Source organism: Cynocephalus volans, chromosome 3 (genome assembly GCF_027409185.1).
Source record: "Cynocephalus volans isolate mCynVol1 chromosome 3, mCynVol1.pri, whole genome shotgun sequence".
Lineage (NCBI taxonomy): Eukaryota > Metazoa > Chordata > Mammalia > Dermoptera > Cynocephalidae > Cynocephalus > Cynocephalus volans.
The window spans coordinates 6,905,235-6,926,668 of NC_084462.1; the positions used below are offsets into that span (position 1 = coordinate 6,905,235).

Genomic DNA, 21,434 nt, shown 5'->3' on the forward strand with positions numbered 1-21,434 from the left:
TGAGTGCGCCACGGGCTCGGCCCATAACAATATACCTTAATAAAAGTTATATGAATGTGGTCTCTCTTTCTTTCAAAATATCTCAGTGTACTGTATTCACCCTTCTTTCTGTGCTGATGTGAGATGATAGAGACACTGCCAGGTAGCGTTAGGCTACTACTGACCTGACATATGTCAAAAGGAGGATCACATGCTTCGGGTGATCCTGAATCACCGAGAGCCACGATGATGAAGTAAACTAAGAGTTACCTGAACGCAAGCACTGGGGTACCTTGACAGTCCCCCTGATAACCAAGACGACTACTAAATGCCTGATGGGCGGGTAGCATAAACAGCATGGACACAGCAGACAGGACAAGGTGAGGAATCCCATCCTGGGCAGGATGGTGCAAGATTTCATCATGATGCTCCGAACAGTGTGCAATTTAAAACTTGTGAATTGTTCAAGTCGATCGCGGGTAACTAAACACTCAGAAAGCAAAATCTCAGAAAAAGGGGACTGCTGTATTTATTCAGTAACTGATGTGGAGCAACCTTGTGCTCCAGACAAGAAGGGGTAGCTATCAGCTTGACGATACTTCTTTGTGGGCTGTTGTCCTTTCCTTGTGTTACTTCTCCACTTTCTTGCTCATGCTTCCTGAGACCATCTCTCAAATAAACCCTCGAATCCTTGCTCCTGAGACTACTCCTTGGGGACCCAAACCCGAACAGTCTTAGTTCAAATATCACTTCCTCAGCACCTCCACTTTTAATGTTGCCCATCCCCCTCCAAGTCACTATTACATTACCTTGTCTGATTTTCCTCATAGTAGTTACTTCTATCTGAAACGCTCTAATCACTGTTTGCTTGTTTGCCTATTCATTTCTTGATTATCTATCTCCTTTCTCGTTAACGTGCTTGCTCTGGCATTGGTTAGCTTATTCACACTGTCTGCAGACTACAGAGGCGTGCCCGGTCCACATATATCAGGCCCTTAATAATATTTGTTGATTGAATAAACTCTCCTTGACATAAACCCCAATTTAGTCCGAATGAGTATCGTTGAAGAGCAAGGTCTTCAACTGTGCCGCTATTGACATTCTGGGGCCACATCATTCTTTGCTGTGGGGGAGTGTCCTGTGTATTATAGGATGTTTTATAGCTTCCCGGGCTTCTATCCACTAGATGTCAGTAGCAGCCCCCTGTTTCCCAGTTGTGACAACCAACGACGTCTCCAGATATTGCCACGTGGGAAGAGGGGGCAAAATCACCCCTGCTTGAGAACCCCTAGTTAAAGAGCATGAACTTGGACAGGCAGCCTCAGCAGGTACTTACGATTCCGCCAACAGCATCTGGGTTTCTGAAGTCCATCTCATCTCATCTTCTTCATCTGCACTGTAGGCAGCCCCGTACAAGTGCAGCACCAGGACATTCCTGCAGTTCTGCACACAAAACGAGGAGACCATGTACTCCATGTTGGTGGTAATGTTGCTGACCACAATCACCTGGAAGTGGCTCAGGGCCTGTCGGATAAATTCCTCCTCCTGGATCTCATACAAACAGCTGAAGAACTCCAAGGAGCCCTTCTGCAGGGTGGAGCCCTCACTCTGCGCTTTGCTTTGAATCCACTCCAGCAGTTCCACCTTGATGTGAGGTGAGACCTTCCAGCAAAGACTCTTCTCCAGGTAGCTTCTCGTCTCCTCATTCAGGAGTCCAAACAGAAAGCGTACGGTGAGTGCCAGGAAGCTCCTTTCTGAAAACCCATATTCAGCCAACAGTCTAGCCACATTCTGGTCTGGGCCTGACCCACTGTCCCCACCCCCCAGGACATAGTACATGGCTGCAAAGAATTCCTGGAAGCTCAAGTGGATGAAGCTATAGAACTTTTCGCAGTTAATGTCCTTTTGGAAGATGTTCATGTTGAGGAAGGCAGAGACATCTGCGCCATCCAGTCCGTGTTTCCGGAGGTCTTGCTCCTCAAATAGGATTTTCTGATTCCATAGGCCATCTGCCGCCAGAGAGCACAGTCCTCTCTGGTTGGGCGGGGGCTGGAAGGAGGGGGTCCCTGGCTTGGGTTGCATCAGACTCAGAAGGTAGAGCATGTACACTGCTGTGGTGGTCCTGGAGGTCTGTCTTAAAAGGCCCCCACCTTCCAGTTGCTGCTGGAGGCAGGTGCAAACTATCCAGCACACCAGGGGGACAAAGCACATAGTAAAGAGGGCCTCGTTCTCCCTCACGAAGTCGAAGACTTGGCCCGCCTGCTCTGCGTTGTGGAAATACTTGTAGAAGTACTCCTTCCTTTCTGCCTCAGAGAAACCCAGGATCTCGACGTGCCTGGGGTGCTCGAGCAAGCGGTGGAGCTTGTCCAAAGCCGTGGGCCGGGTGGTGATGAGCAAAGACAGTTCAGGAAGCAATTTCTTCCGAATCAGGCTGCTCAGGAGAAGCTCCGTGGGCCGTTTCTCCTCCCAGCAGAGGCACCAGGGACCCTGAGGATCGTGGAAAGATGGTTTGAGCTCATCAAAGCCGTCAATGATGAAAAGGAGGCGCTCAGGAACCCGGACGAGCTCCTGCAGGGGTGCGCTGGGCTCAGGCCAGCAGCTGGAGAGAAGGTCCTGTGCACTCCGCTCGGTGGCGCTCTGGTTCATCTCCCTGCAGTTGATGTAGAAAAGATAATCAAACCTGCCTTGGAAGAGCCTCCCGTCGGCCCAGTCCAGCATCACCTTGTGGGCCAACATGGACTTCCCGATCCCTGCTGCTCCCTGCAAGACCACGGTGCGCGGCGGCTCAGGGCGCTCCTCATCGGGCTCAAAGAGGGTCTCTATCTGGATGGGGCTGGCTTGGTGTCCCACGGTTCTCGCATGTCCCCAGCTTGTGTCCAAAAGCTTCTGCTGGGCCCTCATGGGATTTGAGTGTTCTTTCACTAGGAGGGGCCGGGTGTACCTGTGGCTGAGGTTGACGCATTCCCCTAGGCGCGCGTTGCGGTCTTCCATGAGCCGGAATTTCCTGCGGACATAGTCCCGGTAGGTGTCCTGGGGATCTAAGGGAGAGGAATGAAGGGTGCGTGGAAGGTTCATCAGTAACCTTTAATGAATTCACGAGTTAAAGCAAACCACGGTCTACTGCCTACTTGTTCTGCAATATTCTTGGAACAGTTTCCTAGGTGGCGTTTAAGAACACTGGTGCTTCTCATGAAGAGCTTTCCTTCTCATGGGAAGCTAAGGCATTAATGCTGAAGTGTTCTTGTGTACAGCACTCTATGCCCTCTACTCAAATGGTGGTCCATGGACCAGCGCCACTACCATGGAGCTGGTTAGAAATGCCGGATCTTGGGCCCCGCTCCTCACATACTAAATTAGAGACTGCATTCCTAACAAGATTATTGCATGATTTGTATGCACCTTAAAGTTTGAGAAGTGCTTCCAAGCTATCTATGCCCCTTTGAAAAAAAGGCAGATGCATATCTGCGCTGGTGGAGGAAAATTTATCAGTTCTATAACTCCTTTGCTTAAGCTCTTTACAAAAGCCTGCTTGGTATAGATGCCTATGAATAATCTAGAACAATGGTTCTCAACAGGGGTGATTGTGTCCCCCAGGGGACATTTGGCAACTGTATGGGGATATTTGTTACAAATGGGTGATTGCTACTGCCAGAGATGCTGCTAAACATCCCACAATGCCCAGGACAGTTCCCCATAAAAAAGAATGCTCTGACCCCCAAATACCAATAAGCCAATGTAGAGAAATCCTAGATCTAGACAAAAAAGTATTCTTTTGTATTTGGATGTCACCAGACACTCATAATATCTGACCAAGAGAAGGTTTATAAAAAGGGGATTTGAGTTTGATACCAGGATCTTTTCAAAACTAATGCATGTACTCTTTTATTTTATTTATTTATTTATTTATTTAATAAGATGACCAGTAAGGGGATCTTAACCCTTGGCTTGGTGTTGTCAGCACCACACTCTCCCAAGTGAGCTAACCGGCCTTCCCTATATAGGGATCTGAACCCGTGGCCTTGGTGTTATCAGCACCACACTCTCCCAAGCGAGCCACGGGCCGGCCTTCTCTTTTATTTTTAATTGTGATAAAATATATATAACATAACATTTACCATTTTAACCTTTTTGGCAGCTAGCTAGTACAGGGTTCCAAATCCATAACCTTGGTGTTATCAGAACCACGCTCTAACCAAGCAAGCTAATTGTTTAGCCCCATTTTAACCATTTTTAACTTCAGAACTCTGTGGTATTAAGTAAATTCTCAATGTTACACAACCATCAATTTTCAGAACTTTTTCATTGCCCTAAACAGGAACTCCATACCCATTAAACACTAACTCATAATTTCTCCCCTGGCAAACACTGTTCTATTTTCTGTTTCTATGAATTGACTACTCTAGGTATCTATATAAGTGGAATTATACAATATTTGTCCTTTTGGTTTATTTCACTTAGCACATTCATGCTTTATCATGTGTTAGAATTTCTTTCTTAAAGATAAACAGTATTCCACTATATCTATAACCACATTTTGCTTATCCACTCATCTGTTAATGAATAAAGTTATTTTATTAGCTCCCTTAATGTCTATTCCTAAGCATTATTAAAACTTCTAGGTTTATAAAGTTCACCAATTGTACTTTTTTTCTGGTAATGATGATACTGTTTCCTGTAGAAAGTATTTTTGAATTAAACAAAGATAATTGTGACAGAAATGTTTAAATTTTGTAAAGGTCTTGTAGTCTTTTTTCTTTTCTTTTTTTTTTAGATAAAGGGTTTTTATTTTGAGACATAAGTAATACTAGGAAAATAGAAAAGTTTTAAATAATGATGAGAACAAAAACAAAGAGCTACCATGTATTGACCATGTGCCATGCACAAGGGAAACAGAGCGAATTTCCTGAACTCACTCTTAATCTACCTTAGTAGAACTTAGAAGCAAATGTGATTCCATGTTGCACTAACTATAAATCGGAAAGTTAACATGGAGCAGTCTCTTTCAAACCAGAGCTTTTTAACCTGATGTCCGTGATCTTCAGGGGGCATTTGAACATCCCCAAAATGTTATTCCATTAAGGTGTCTTTGCATTTTTCTAGAAAGAGAGTTCATTCCTTTCATTAGATAGTCAAAGAGATCTGTGATTTCTTTCCAAATTAAGAACTAAAGATGAAGGAATGAAATTATGTATAGCCACCAAAATTCTGGTGAATATTTAATGACAATGGAGAGTGTCATGAAATAAAATTCATTTAAAAAAATGATTTAATTGACACATTGTAATTATACATATTTATGGGGTACTATCTGTTGTTTTGGTCCATATATATGTGTTGTATAATGATCGGGTCAGGGTAGTTACTGTATCTATTATCTCATGCACTTATCATTTCTTTGTGGTGAAACATTCAAAAGCCTCTTTTCTAGCTATTATGTAATTTACAAAACTTAACTGTTAACCATAGTCACCCTACCATGCAACACCAGAACCTATCTCTCTTATCTAATTGTAATTTTGAACCCATTGGCCAATCTCTCCGTTTTCCTGCCTTCCCCAGTCTGGTAACCACTGTTCTACTCCCTGCCTCTATAATATCAATTTTTTTTTTTTTTTAGTGAAATAAAATTGATTTTTTAAGAAAGTAAAAATATAAATAAAAGGATCTGAACCTCCCTCTCTGACTTTGCTGAAGCAATTGTCCAGTTGTAGACACTGTGCACTGTGAACAAAACCCATATGTTCATCCCACAACCATGTAAAGCCCTGTTAGCTAGGGGGCCAGGTTGCTCCCACCATCGAAGAAACCCACTTTTGACAGAGGAGTGAAGGAGGGATGATAATATCTGGGTGGTCTTGATACTCTATTTGATAGAGAACAAAGAGGAATAATGAAATCCTCTGACCAGCTATTTCTTGATGTTCTGAAATTTCCATCTGCCTACCGTGAAAAGAATCAAAGTAGATTCTGGCAAAGGCAGGCCCTGAAAGATAATTACGCCAGGTCAAGTGTGAGCCCTGGAGATTCAGAGAGAAATTCATACTGTCCTACCTCAAGGAGCAGAAAAGTTGAAAATATAAACAATGAATAAATTTTTGGTATAAGTACAACTCAAATATTGCATATATATACATATATAGAGATGTTCTTTGACTTACAATGGGGTTATGTCCTGATAAACCCATCATAAGGTGAAAATATCGTAAGTCAAAAATGCATTTTAATATACCTAATCTATTGAACATCATATAGTCTGGCCCACCTCAAAAATGCTCATAATACACATTAGCCTACAGTTGGGCGAAACCAGCTCAAAGCTTATTTTATAATAAGGTGTTGGATATCTTATGTAATTTATTGATACTGTACTGAAAGTGGAACACAGAATGGTTGTATGGTGTAGAAGATTGAATTATGTCCCAGCAAAACTCATTGAAGCTTGAATTGGATCCCTCACATTTTATGTATTAGAAACTTAGCCCCCACTGTGACTGTTCAGAGGGTGGGAAATCCTACTATGGTAATTGAAAGGTGGAGCCTTGAGGAGGTGATTGGATTGTAGGAACCATGCAGTAGTGAATGGATTAAAAATGGTAGTCAAGGGTGTTTTTCTGAGGGCTTTAAAAGAAGAAGACAGTCTGTCTTGCTCTCTCTCTGCTCTCTCTGCTTCCACCATCTTGCAATGTGAGACTGCTGGGTCACTGTTGCCACCATCAGATGGACTTTGGACTTCCCAGCCTCAGAAAACTGTAAGCAATAAATTTCATTTTCTTTATAAATCACCCAGTTCAGTGTACTTTGGTATAAGCAACAAAAATGGACTAATACATATGGGTACTAGAAGTACAGCTTCTACTGAATGCATATCACTTTTGCACCATCATAAAGTCAGAAAATCACAGGGCTGGCCCGTGGCTCACTTGGGAGAGTGTGGTGATGATAACACCAAGGCCACGGGTTCAGATCCCTATATAGGGATGACCGGTTCGCTCACTTGGAAGAGTGTGGTGCTGACAACACCAAGTCAAGGGTTAAGATCCCCTTACCGGTCATCTTAAAAAAAAAAAAAAGTCATTAAGTCAAACCATTGTAAGTTGTCAACTGTTTATCTGAAATTCAAACATGTCTACATGTCCTGTATTTTAATTTGCTAAATCTGCCTACCCTAGGACTGCTTCCCATCACAAAGTTCTCTTATAATACTTTATACAATATAAATGCTATGTAAAATAGTTACATTATTGTTTAGGGAATAATAACAAGGAAAAAGAGAAGTCCATGCATGTTCAGGACAGATGCAATTTTTTCCCCCAATATTTTTGATCTGTGGTTGTTGGTTGAATCCATGGATGTGGAACCCAAGAGTACAGAAGGCTGGTTCTACATCATTTGATTGGATGTTTCCAAACTCCTCAGGGAAGGAGGCAGGAAGAGGTACATTTTATAGATGGGGAAACTGAGACCCAGACCTAGGTTCAATGACTTGTCTAAGAACACGTAATGAAACTAATGGCAGGGTAGACATTAGAATCCATGGGATTGGAGTACAGATTCAGTGCATTTTATGCTATCCTTGAGAGAGTGGCCATAAATATTTGTGTTATTGTTGACAGTGTTGCTGTGTACCCAAAAGCCCATACCCTGTTTCTTCCCTGCCAACAATCCTGATTCTGTTCAGGTAATGGGTGTTGATCCATGATTCCAGTCAATGTTACCTCTTCACAAGTCCCGGGGGGATGAATTATGGTTTTGTTAAACCAGTCATAAGCAATCTCATTCCCCTTTACCAGTGTCTGGTCTGTGAACAAGCAATGTGCCCCGGTCCCGAGTTACACAGGTACAATCATTAAGGGCTAGAAAGCTTATTGGAAGGATTTTATTCCTGGATAAAATGACAGAGACTCCTGAATCTCTTGAGGAAGAAAGCCTTTTGCTTCCCTTTCTGTTCTTGCTTGTGATTCACTTATGGGAGATGGTTTGGTAGTCATCTTTCAACCATGAGGTAACAAGTCCCAGGACAAAATGCTGACTTATGGAGGTTGATTTAACAGAAACATAGGAAGAAGTTGGGACTTTGAAAGTATCATTAATCAACCAAATGAATTCTGCAACCACCCACCCTAAGAATTCTTGTTATATGCAAACATTAAATAAATAATCATTTTGCTTGACCTACCCTCATTTGGTTAGTCTGTTACATGCAGTTTAATACATTCTAATGGGTATGTGCCTTCTGGCTCACCTTTTCTTGGAGTGCCAGGAGAGACTTCCAGAAGGGACGCTGACTGGCTGCTAAGCGAGGATGGACCACTAGCTGGAGTATCTGGAAGAGAGATTTTGGGAGATCAGCTAGCACATATCTGGCTAGCACTCAATATTAGCTACTATTACATCAAAACATCTACATAACTCTCTACCCATCACACCCCAGAATGTTCGGTAGTCACCTCACATGCAATATGTTGAAAACTAAATTCATCACTTGTTCCTCATCACCTGCTCTCCTTCCTGGGTCCCCATCATAATGCTTGATACCTCCAACCATCCAACTAGTCCCCTCAGCTAGGAAACTCTGAGTCAACTTGGATTATTCCCTCTCCTTTAGCCCTCGGCCATATTCCATCCACTGTTCATCCATTCAACAAATATACATACACTGTGCACCAATGCTACCCAGGCATTTTTCTAGGCACTGAATACATAGCAATAAACAAGACATGAGGTTCTTACTCCATGGACCTTATATTCTAATGCTGTGAGGAGCTCATCACATAAAAAATAAACACCCAATAAAATTTCAGATAATGTTGGAAGTCGTGTCTAAAAACAAGATGAAATGACAGACAGTGTCTGGAAGTAATATTTTCTTCTGAGTGGCTAGAAAAGGCTTTTCTTTTCTTTTTTCTTTTTTGGTGGCTGGCCAATATGGGGATCCAAATCCCTGACAAAAAGGCTTTTCTATAGATGTACTGTAAGACCTACAATTTTAAGTGCTTCTTGACACCTTTGAGTTTCAAGGGGCCTCAAAGGCTTAAGTGTGAATTTCTGTGTTGTAATCAGATATGACGCCCCAGGCTGGCTAGTTCTCCTATCGGCTGGATTAAAGACAAGTTTCACCTCCCTGCAGGCCCACAAAATTATTCACACAAACTAATCACATTCTCTTGCAGGAACCAGGAAGCAACCCACCTCCTTGTTACTACAAAGCCTGCCTCCCATAACCCCTGTTGTTCACTCTGTGTCCATGTGCAATCCTTGTGTGATCCTTCATGGTGTATAGAAACCCCTCCCCCAGGCTGCGAGTATATGTGACTAAGAAATTTGTCGGTCTCAACTGTACAGTATTGGGTGTCATTTGTTTGGTCATCTCATACTTAGGACAAGAGATCCCTCCTTCACCAGTGGGGTAAATAGGAGGTGATCAGAACAGTGGATGACACATTTCATCTGAGACCTAAATGGCAAAGGGCCAGGTATGTGAGCAGAGGCATGCTAAGCAGAGAAAACAGCAAGTGCAAAGGTCCTGGGGAAGAAACAATCTTGACATAATGGAAGAAATAAAGTTGGAGTGGAGTGAACTTCAGGGTTCAGTGTTAGGGGTTGAGTTTTGAGAGACAGGCACAGCTAGATCATGTAAGACATGTCAAAGAGTTTGTATTACATTCTATTCATAGTAGGAAGCCATTGGAGGATTTGTAACTAGGGAGAGAAATGATTTAACTAATAATTTTAAAGATTACTCTGCTTACTTGGTGAAGCTACAGAAAGAAAACAGGGAGTTAAATTTTTGCCATGTTTGAGATGACTCTGAGACATACAAGCAAATGAGTAGGCAGATAGAAAGACACCTCTTGAGTTCAAGGTCAGAAATGTACATGCAGGTGTCATTAGCCTAGAGATTGCAGTTAAACCCTCAATATCAGGAAACCTCACCTAGAAAGAGGATATATAAATAGGGAAAAGAAGATGGTTTATACTCTACATCGATCAATAATCCTGTTAATTATACTTTACCTCCTCTTAAATTAAACCCTCCTTCTCCGTCCTCACATCTTGGTTCAGGACCTCACATCTTAATTCCTTCATTGGTCAAGCTTTTCTGCTCATTGAAAATTTCATGATAAATAAAACAGAGATAACACAACGAAAGCATGCTTGTTATGAAGAGCCCCACAGAATTGTGAGAGAGATAGACAGGTAAACAGACAATTAAAATGCAGGATACTATATTGTATGATTTCATTTATATGAAGTTCTAGAACAAGCAAATCTAATCTATGATGGAAGAAACTCTGATTGCCTGGTGGGAGAATTGGCTGGGAAGACGCATGAAGGGACTTTCTGGCATGGTGGTAATGTTTTATATATTGTTGGGGGTTTGGGAAACACAGGTGTATGTATTTCTCAAAATTCAGAAAATGTATACTTTAAGATTTATTCATTTAATGGCATGTAAATTTTATTTCAAAAGAAAGAAAACCTAAGCAAACATTGAACTCTAGGTAATGATTTGCATGCTGAACTATTCAGGTGGAAGAATAAAGATATTTGCAATGTAATTTCTGAACAATTTTATTTGCCATTTTAAACATTTTAAGTGTACAGTTCAGTGGCATTAAGTTCATTCGTACTGTCATACCATAATCACCACTATGCACTTCCAGAACTTTTTCATTATCCCAAACAGAAACTCTATACCCGTTAAACAATAACTTCCTTTTCTCCCCTCTGCCAGGCCCCTGATAAACACGATTTTACTTTCTGTCTCTATGAATTTGTCTATTCTAGGTACCTCAGATATGTGGAATCATACAATATTTGTCCTTTTGTGTCTGGCTTATTTCACTTGGCATAAAATTTTCAAGGTTTCTCCATGCAATGAACTTTCAAAAGCATCAAAAATAATGAGATTCAGGCCAGCCCGTGGCTCACTCGGTAGAGTGCGGTGCTGATAACACCAAGGCCACGGGTTCGGATCCTATATAGGGATGGCCGGTTTGCTCACTGGCTGAGCGTGGTGCTGACAACACCAAGTCAAGGGTTGAGATCCCCTTACTGGTCATCTTTTAAAAAAATAAATAAATAAATAAAAATAATGAGATTGATTTATGAATACAGGGATGAATAGATGGATAAACTTGTGATAAACCAGGTGGAGTAAAGTAAAATATTCATGGTGGAATCTAGGTGGTGGAAAAAAAAAAAAAAGAAAAAGAATCTAGGTGGTGGACCACTGGGTGTTCACTGTAAAATTCTTTCAACTTTGCTCTTGCGAGGGAGGTAGGCCCAGATGCTGTGAAAGAGCAGATGAGGAGCACTCAGCCCAGACCTAGATCTTCTGTAAGGATATGATCTCAGAACCAACGCGCGATGATGGAGTTCGAGTCTGTCAGACACACAAGAAAGAGAAAGGGTCTATTTTCTTCCCGGATTGTCAAGCAGCCTCCTCACTGGCCTGCCTGCCTCTATCTCACCCTCTCCAGAGGATTTCTTCTTATACAGGGATGTGACTAATAAATCTGCAACACAACCAGCACCATTTTAGACAAGCCCAAGTACAAAATGGCACCGTCCACCTCCTCCCTTCCCCTCCCCCGTTCTTTTTTACAAGAAGCCTCATGGTTTCGGAGAAAATGTCGCATGTGCAGAACTCTCCATCCCCATGACCTAACTCAATCCCCACCCTGGAATTACATCACCCAGCTCTTGGTGCCAACATACGGATATAAGCTCTACCACCCCCACACCCGGTGCTGTCCACCATTTTCAGGGCAGCCCCGGGCTGTCCTCTATTTTGAGTACAGCCCAGCAGATTTCTTTCTTTAATAAAGCTTGAATGGTACCCGGCATCTCGGCTCACTTTCTTTCAGTGACCATGTTATTTACAGGCTCGCTTGAGACCTTGTGATTGTTTCCCGTGGACAAGAGAAGATAACCAATCGAATGAGCCTGTCTTTGTCTATTTCTCTGCCACATTTCTTGTCCCTCCCTGAAGAACAATCCAAAGGTCCAGCTCCTAAGGAGAACTCAGAATCTGCTAAACATTCCTCATGGCCTCTGGGCCTTTGCTTACACTGTTTCTTCTACTTGGGATTCCCTTCCTCATTCCTATCAGAGTCCTAGTGATTCCTCCAGGATGAAGCCCATAGTTATATCCTGCTTGAAGCAACCCTCAATCGCTCATTGGCACAGAGTTGCTCCTGGACCTTCACATCCTCCAACACCTCCCTCTGTCAAGGATCTTATCACAGCAGATTGTACTCTCAATTCATGGGCATATCTTCTCCTGACTGGAAAGTCTACAAGAACAAGAGCCCAGCATTACCCACAATAATCTTATCCCACCAGAAGCCTCAGATGATATGATGAATAAACCAGCTAAATAAATGGATGTAGTGGGTCTCTGAGTCTGTAAATGGATCCTTGCATCTGTTATTTGATGTGTCTATGACAGAGATTCCTTTGATCTGCATGTTGATGGAGGTCTGTACTGGTTCAAATAGTGCATTAGTTCACTTTTGTTGCTTATAACAAAATATCTGGAACTGGGTATGTATTAGTCCATTTTGTGTTGTTACAACAGAATTACCTGAAACTGGGTAATATATAAAGAACAGAGGTTTATTTGGCTTACAATTCTGGGACAGCTGCATCTGGCACAGGCCTCAGGCTGCTTCTACTCATGGCAGAAAGTGTCAGGCAGCTGGTGGGTATAAGCAAATCACATGCCGAGAGGAAGCAAGAGAGAGAGAGAGAGAGGAGGTGCCAGGGTCATTTAAACAATCAGCTCTCATGGGAACTAACAGAGTGAGAACTCACTCACTACCCCTCCTCCCCCAGGGAGAGCATTAATCCATTCATGAGGGATCAGTTTCCAATACTGCCACATTGGACATCAAATTTCCACATGAGTTTTGGAAGAGACAACACATCCAAACTCCATCAGGGTAATTTGTAAGAAAACACAATTTATTGCTGACAGTTTGAGAGGCTGGGAAGTCCAAAGTCCAGGGAACACATCTGGTGTGGGCCTTCTTTGGTGGTGGCTTTATAGCAATGCAGGGGTCTCACATGGCAGAAAATGGCAGAGCAGAGAGAGAGAGACTCTCATATGCTCTCCTTTTAAAGCCTTCAAAACCACACTCTCAACCATCATTAAACCATCAACTTAATCACTTCTTCAAGGCCGCATCTTTCAATTGTCATAATAGGATTTCCCACCCTCAACAGTTACAGTGGGAATTAAGCTTCTAATATATGGACTTTGGTGGACACAGCTCCATCAATCTACAGCAAATAATGTCCTCCAAAAATTCATATCTACCCAGAACATCCGAACATGATCTTATTTTGAAATAGGGCCTTCACAGATGAGGTTCTCACTGAATTTGAGTGGACCCCAATCCAATGGCTGGTGTTCTTATAAGAAGAGAAAACAGACACAGAGAAACATACACAGAGGGAATATGTGAATGGCTGAAAATTTTCCAGATTTGGTGAAAGGCATTTGTAAACCTTCAAAAGTATAGACCCAAAGAAACTCATGCAAAGACACATTATAATGAAACTTCTGAAGACTAAAAACAAAGAAAAACTCTTGAAAAAGGAGAGGCAGAGATTGGAGCACTATACCTACAAGCCAAGGAAAACCAAGGATTGCCAGCAACCCCAGAAACCAAGAAGAGGCAAGGAAGGATCCTTCCTAGATCCTTCAAAGATAGCGTGGCCCTGCTGACACTTTGATTTTGGGCTTCTAGCCTCCAGAACTATGAGAGAATATGTTTTCATTGTTTTAAGCCGCCATGTTTGTGGTTCTGGGAAACTAATGCAAGGTGTATAAATCAATGTGTTTGTGAATCATGTATACATATTGGGTTATATCTGGGAGTTTGTGTGTTTGTCAATCAATGGGTCCACATCCATTTCTTTATTCCACAAATAGTTATTGAGTACTTACTATGTGCCAAATACTATTCTAGGTACTGGGACTACAGCAGCAGCTCGCATTCTAGTAGGTCTGTGGACTGTGCGGCCACATCACTGACTTACCTGAGGGTTTACATGCCCTTGTGCCTATCCCTGCTGTGTGGCTTTAGGCAAGTTCTTGCAGCTCCCTGAGTTCTAATGAGATGAAAGAAATAACTCACTGCTTAGAAATACTTTTCCAAAACTATCCTTAGGGAGGTCCATAGTCCTCCTCCCTTTCTCTGTGCCTGCCTCACACCCTAGACTATAAAGATCTGAGTCAAGAATCACCTCCCCAAAGGAGAGAGGTAAGGTCCGACGCATCTGCATGTCTCTAGCATTGCTCAGCACACAAGGACGATACAAAAAATTTAACTAAAAATGATCATCACTGAGGAAGAATAGGAAATGGCAAGTTGTTCAATGGGTATAGAGTTGCAGTTTTGCAAGATAAAGAGTTCTGGAGATTGGGTGTAGAACAATGTGAATGTAGTTAACATTGCTGAACTGCACACTTAAAATGGTTAAGATGGTAAATTTCATGTTATGTGTACTTTACCTCAGTTGTTTTTTTTTTTTAAAGGTAGTCATTGAATGTTACAGCTGAAAAAGACCTCAGAGATGTTCTACCTCCGTGTTTCCCAAAACATGCCATGAGAACCACTCACATCAAATGCAGATTCCTGGTGCCCCAGACCTGCAGAATCAGAACCTCTAGTGTGGGGTCTTGGATTCCACATTTCCAACAAGGTGCCCAGGTAATTCTTATTCACATTAATGCGTGAGAACTGCTGATCCAGTCCGAAACCCCCTGTTTTACAGACGAGGAGACAGAAGCTCAGAGAAATACAAAGAATCTTTAGCATCACACAGCTGCAAAAGAGCAAAGCTACACATCTGGTCTCCTTCAGAACACTGGGCTGCCTCCTGACGAATTAAAAGTATACAGTCAGGAGAAGGATCCTGCTATGGTTTGAATATGTCCCCAAGTACATGTTGGAGCTTAATCCTCAATATTGTATTTGAAAGGTGAGGCATTTAAGAGGCAATTGGACCATGACAGTTATACACTTATGAATGGATTAATCCATTTATGGGTTTTTGGGATAACGAATGAATGGGTTATTATGGGAGTGGCACTAGGGGCTTTATAAGGAGAGGAAGAAGCACATTAGTACACTCTTGCTCAGCCTTGCCATGTGATACCCTGTTCTGGTACAGGACTCTGTAGACAGTCCCCACCAAGAAGAAAACCCTCACCAGATGGGCCTTCTCAACTTTGGACTTTCCAGCCTCCAAAAGTGTAAGAAATAAATTTAATTTTCTTATAAATTACCCAACTTCAGATATTCTGTTATAAACGACAGGAAATGGACTAATACAGGTGCTCAACAAAGGTTATCAGTTCTTAATGCTGAGAGAGATTTAGGCAGAAGAGGGAGAAGAGAAGGGCTTTATTCTTTATTCTATACTTGTACATTATTTCAATTTCTTACAATAACTATGTAAAACTTGTATAATTAAATATACTTACAGTTGCTCCTCTATTTACGATAGGGTTATGTCCAGATAAACACATTGTAAGTTGAAAATATTGTAATTCAAAAGTGCATTTAGGGCCGGCCCGTGGCTCACTCGGGAGAGTGCGGTGCTGATAACACCAAGGCCACAGGTTCGGATCCCATATAGGCATGGCCGGTTAGCTCACTGGGTGAGCGTGGTGCTGACAACACCAAGTCAAGGGTTAAGATTCCCTTACCAGTCATATTAAAAAAAAAAAAAGTGCATTTAGTAGCCTAACCTACCAAACATCATAGCTTAGCCTAGCTTACCTTAAGTGTGCTCAGAACAGTTACATAAGCCTGCAGTTGGGTAAATGTTAGTACCATTGTGATTATTTCATTAGGTAGAAGATGTATGAAAAGAAACCTAAGAGTGCTAAAGTAGCAGAAGGGGGGTTCTAGCCAGCCAGGTGGTTGGAGGTCAGGAACACAAGGAGGGAGGAAGGGGAGTAAAGAATTCACAGAGAAGGTTGCACCTTGAAGGTTCTGATAGATAAATAAGAATTTTCTAGGCAAAGAAGATAGAAGGAGGGTGTTCCAAGCAGAAGACAGCATTTGACAAAGACCAAAGGAAGGAAATTAGAATCCCAGGTCCTCCAGGCTCAGGGATTGTCATGGAACAAAAGGGAATTGATGGATTCCAGCCTCGACTCTCCCACCACCTCCTTACCCCTCTCCAGGTCCTCTCTCTGTCCTCTTTGCCACAGGTCCTTCCTGTTGATCCTCTCAAAGATGCTTAGAGTCAGCAGCCAGGCCTCTCCTGTTCCGCAATGGGCCACCAGCAGCTGGGCCATTTCTAGGGGACCAGCCTTTTCCATACGTCCCCAGGGGATCCTGTCTTCCCCCAGCTCTGCCGCTGTTCTTAGGTATAACTTGAACTTCTTCAGTTCCACAGCCTCGAGTTCTTCCAAGTAGGTGGACAGGCGGCAGAGGCCATTGCTGGCTGTGGTTCGTAGCATTGAGGCACTGTGAGTCCGGAAGGAGCAGAGAGGAGCAAGAGACTAGGCCCTTTCTCTATACAGGACAAGCGGCAATTCCAACATGCCCACCATTGGATCACGTGCAGGCAGAAAGGAGAGGCTGCCGCCAGCGGTTGTGGGAATGAGACAAAGGAGAGATCTTTTGCCAAAATAGTGCTTTCTCACTCTTCGGTTCCCTCCTGCCCTCAGTCACCAATGGGTGTCCACTGTGAAGAAAAGGAAGTTGGGGGAAGTTAGGAAATCTCAGGAGCCATTTGACTCATGAGAAAGTCTTTCACTTCTGCTCTCTCTTCCTGGATCCCTTGACAAAAAAGTCATTTTTTTGGATCCTTCCTCCTGTTTTCCTTGTTTTGCTAGTGTCTGTGATAGATTATACTATCAAAACAGTTACTGTACCTTTTCCAGGGAGAAGCATTAGAAAAACCTTGCATGGATCTGTTATTTTCTCTTTTCTCTAGGCTGTAAGATGCCATATCCCAGGTAGGGACTCTGCGGTAGGCAGAATAATGGTCTGCAAAGATGTTCACATCCTAATCCCCAGAACCTGTTAAATGTGACTCTACCTAGAAAAAGGGACTTTTCAATTGTCATTAAATGAAAGCTCTTGAGATGGGAAGGTTATCCTCAATTATCTGGGTGGGCCAATGTTGTCACACAAGAGTCCTATGAGAGGGAAGCAGGAGGTTTTTTGTAAGAGAGGGAGATGTGATGGTGGAAGCAGAGGTTGGAGTGATATAATTGCTGGCTGGAGCCACAATTCAGGGAATGAAGGAAGCTTCTAGAATCTGGAAAAGTCAAGGAAATTAATTCTTGCCTACAGCCTCCAAAAGCAATGTAGCCTGCTGACACAGGCCCAGAGACCCTGTGGTAATGTTGTCTCTCGACCAGACTTCTCACATCCATATGAAAATCATGAGATACTTGATGTAGGGGTTGGAAACTCATGGAATGTTGTGAAGGTTTGTTTGAATTGATTAGGGTGATAAAACAGAGTTGGCGTGAAGAAGAAGAGAATCATGAACTGGTTTTTCCATCAGAATTCCCAAAAACAATTGAATACCATAGGTTGTAAAGAGTCCATGAATGTTTTTTGCTCAAGGCAGCAACAAGAAGAAGGCATCTTTTACTCTTGGGAGATGATTGAGTTTCTACTGTCTTTCCAGGGACAGTGGTGCAACATGGAGGTTGTCTGGGCTTTACATGTTTCTCCGACTCCCTACCTCATGCCTTGCCTCTCTACTAGCTGTGTGAATCTGGACAAGCAAACTCACCTTCACTCTAAACCTCTAAAGGCCTGGCACAGGGATGAAGAAACAGGACACCGGATACACACAGCCTATGAAGATGGAAGTTTCAGCGGTGAGGCATTTGTCTCTGACCCTCAAATGGGATGTATTTTAATTTTTCTACTTTTTCTTCAACTACTGTTACCAGTGGAACTACTGTTACCTGCCTATTCAAATGCCATTGCTCCTGGAAGCAGGGATGGGGCAGATGCACTTCAGGGAAAATATTGAGAAAGGATAGGGATTTTTGAGGGCCGATCGCGTTTTCTGAACTCAGAATACGGCTGATTCAGAACATTTAAAGAATAGCACTGTAGGGGTTATTTAAGGAATGGAATTGGGGTTGGTGACTATTTCTGGGTAAATTGCAAAATCATGTCCCTAATGTTTCTCAAACTTTAATGTGCATATGAGTCACTGGGGATCTTATTAAAATAAATATTTTGATATGGTTGGTCTGGGTGGGATCTGAGACTCTGTGTTTCTTTTGGGGGGCTGGGGGGCTGCTGGCCAGTAAGGGCATTTGAACCCTTAACCTTGCTGTAGATGATGCATTTCTAAGGAGCTCCCAGTTGGTGCTGATGCCGCTGGTTCAAGTTCACATTTGTAAGGAGCCGGACTTTGCTAAAGGGCAAATCTCTGGAAAATATCTTCAGAAGGTCTTAGTGTAGATCAAATGTGAATAAATGAATAAAAGGCGATAAATTTTTAAAATGTTGAATCACTGGGTTTCCCAAAGCCGTGGAGTTGAGTGATTTAGATGGAAAAAATGCCCCAGCTGCTGTCTAGGTGACATTCACTGATTTTTTTAATTAAGCACCCACTGCATGCTGCTGTTGGAGGTGCTGGAGACCATGAAAGATGAACAAGACCTCTGTCTTTATAGGATTTACTATCTAGTAGAGATGACAGAGCACAAATAAATAAGCACAAAAACAAGATAAATTCAGATCACGAAAAATACTATGGAGGAAAAAAATAAGGGGTTGAAGAATTGAGGAAGATTTCCAGAGGACCTGTAAAGTGAGTCTTAAAGTATGAGAGTGTTTTGACAGAGGAGGGAAACAGTCTTTGCAAGTCAAGGCAGTGGATTGACATGGCAGGAGGGTGGGAAATTGCTGGGTGGTCAGATGGGTCTGGAGTACACAGGGAGAGCAGGAAAATATCAGGAGATGAAGTAGGAGAGGTATCAAAAAACTGATCAGAAACACTTTGAATGAAGCTTGCACTTTATTCTGAGCAAGATGGGGAGCCAAGGAGTGGGTTTTTTTCTTTTAAATGAGGGAGAATACACAGGACATAAAATTCACCATTTTAACTATTTCACAGTGTACAATTCAGTGACATTAAATACACTGACCATGTTGTACAACCATCACCACTATCCATCTCTAGAACATTTTCATCACCCCAAGTGGGTGATCACCCCAAACCCACTAAGCAATCCCTCCCCATTTTCTCCTGCTCCAGTCCCTGGCAACCACCGATCTATGGATTTACCTATTCTGAATATTTCATATAAATGGAATCACATAATAAGTGCAACATCATGTCTGGCTTCTTCAAGTTTTATTCACGTTGTAGCATGCATCAGTGCTTTATTACTGAATTTATTACTGGATAATATTTTACTGTATGTCATGGACTGGTTTTGAGCAGGGGAGGGATGGAGTCAGCTCTGGGTTAAGAAAGATCCTTTGAGGCCGTTGTGGAAGAAAGAGCAACAGGAGGATGCCTGGAGACCAGCAGAACAAGAAGGCTGGAACCACGGCACAGGAGATAGAGGATGAAGCCCAACTGGGGGTCGTGAGTATATTTGAGGGACATAGGGATGAGCAGCAAAAGTTACAAGGCAGAGGGAGAGGAAGGAGACGCTGCTAACCTGGATCCTCTATAGGTTTGATCTGAGCTTCCTGAAATGACTCATTGCCCAAGCTCCTTTTACATCACTGTCACAGGGGGCGGAAAAACAAATTTCTAGCAATTCAGAAGGAAAGGTGGAGGGAAGTTGAATCAGCATCTATGTATTTCATACATCCTCTTTCAAAAAAGCCTTTCTTTCTCCAGGGAAGAAAGAGAATCGGTCACTTCTGGAGCCATTTCTGGGCTAAATGTCATTTCTGGAAACACAAAAATGAAACCATTCCAGTCTCTGCCTTCAAGGTGCTCAAGGTCTAAAGACAAGGAACAACAATTTTTTTATGAGGACCAATTCAGGAAAAACTGAAAATGCTTTTCCCAAAAGGTTTTGAAAAATCTTTTTCTCACCAATAAAATGTAATTTTCTGATTGTAAAAAGTCCACATGATTATTGTACAGTATTCCACTGTGTTAATATGTGTAAAGATGGTTGGAGCATGGGTTGATAACACTAAGGTCAAGGGTTCAGATTCCCATACCAGTAAGCCACCCCCCCCCCAAAAAAAATGTGGAAAGAAACCTAAGTAGATAGAAGAATTTTTATTATTGGGATGACTGGCACTGGGATTTATGTTAATCAGGGCTGCGTGTGTTTGGAAAAGAATCTTGCTGAGTAGGTTAGAAGAAGGCGAGCATTAAGAGTTCAAAAAAGAGAAAAAGCTGATAAGGGTAAGAAAAAAAAAAAAAAAAGAACATATCATTTTGCTCCTGCAAGTTCTTACTGTTGAAAGGAACATAAAACTCAACTCGATCCAAAGAATCTAGGGATTAATGTGAAATAGTGCAGCCTTTAGGAGAACGGTTTGGCAGTTTCTCAAAAAGTTAAGCATACAGTTAGCATATGACCCAACAATTCCACTCCTAGGTATATACACAAAAGAACTTAAAACATATGACCACACGAAAACTTGTATGTTCATAACAGCATCTTTTTTCTTTTTTAATATATATATATATATATATATATATATATATTTTTTTTTTTTTTTAAGATGACCAGTAAGGGGATCTTAACCCTTGACTTGGTGTTGTCAGCAACACGCTCACCCAATGAGTGAACCGGCCATCTCTATATGGGATCCGAACCCGTGGCCTTGGTGTTATCAGCACCACACTCTCCCAAGTGAGTCATGGGCCGGCCCTCTTTCTTAAATTTTTTATTAGTATATTCATTGTTTCAAGTCATACTTATTCTTTATGCCCCTTATTCCCTTCCCCTCTCCCTCCCCCCCATAATAACCATAGATTCATTCTCTCCATCTGATAGATTAACTGCTCCTCTCTTGGTTTGCTGCCAGTTGATCTGTCCAGTGCTGAGACAGGTGTAGTCAAGTCCTCCCCATCACTGTAAGTCAGATGCTTTTTCTATTACTCTGTAGAGTGCTTTGTGAAGAGAGAGGATCTTGTATTAGTCCATTTTTATTGCTTATAACAAAATACCTGCAACTGGGTGATTTGTGAAGAACAGAGGTTTATTTGGCTTACAACTCTGGGACAGCTGCATCTGGCAGGGCCTCAGCCTGCTCCTACTCAGGGCAGAAAGCGAGGACAGTGGGTATGAGCAGATCACATGGCCAGAGGAAGCAAAAGAGAGGAAGCAAGAGAGAGAGAGGAGGTGCCAGGGTCCTGTGAACAACCAGCTCTTGCAGGAACTAATAGAGCGAGAACTCACTCATTACTCCCCCCACCTAGGGAGAGCATGAATCCATTCATGAGGGATCTGCACCCATGACTCAATCAGT

The 21,434-nt window shown here is 42.4% G+C and overlaps 1 protein-coding gene across 3 annotated transcripts in view; it reads right to left on the minus strand.

Moving 5' to 3' along the window:
• The window catches only part of NLRP12 (NLR family pyrin domain containing 12), a 39,598-nt gene extending 23,133 nt beyond the window's left edge, over positions 1-16,465 (minus strand). For all 3 annotated transcript variants that reach the window (XM_063091877.1, XM_063091875.1, XM_063091876.1), the window contains exons 1-3: positions 16,177-16,465; positions 8,222-8,302; positions 1,316-3,017 (exon numbers count right to left, since the gene is read on the minus strand). In XM_063091877.1, coding sequence (XP_062947947.1) covers positions 1,316-3,017; positions 8,222-8,302; positions 16,177-16,465 — 2,072 coding nt within the window. The remainder of the gene's footprint in view (positions 1-1,315; positions 3,018-8,221; positions 8,303-16,176) is intronic.
• Positions 16,466-21,434: the final 4,969 nt, after the last annotated feature.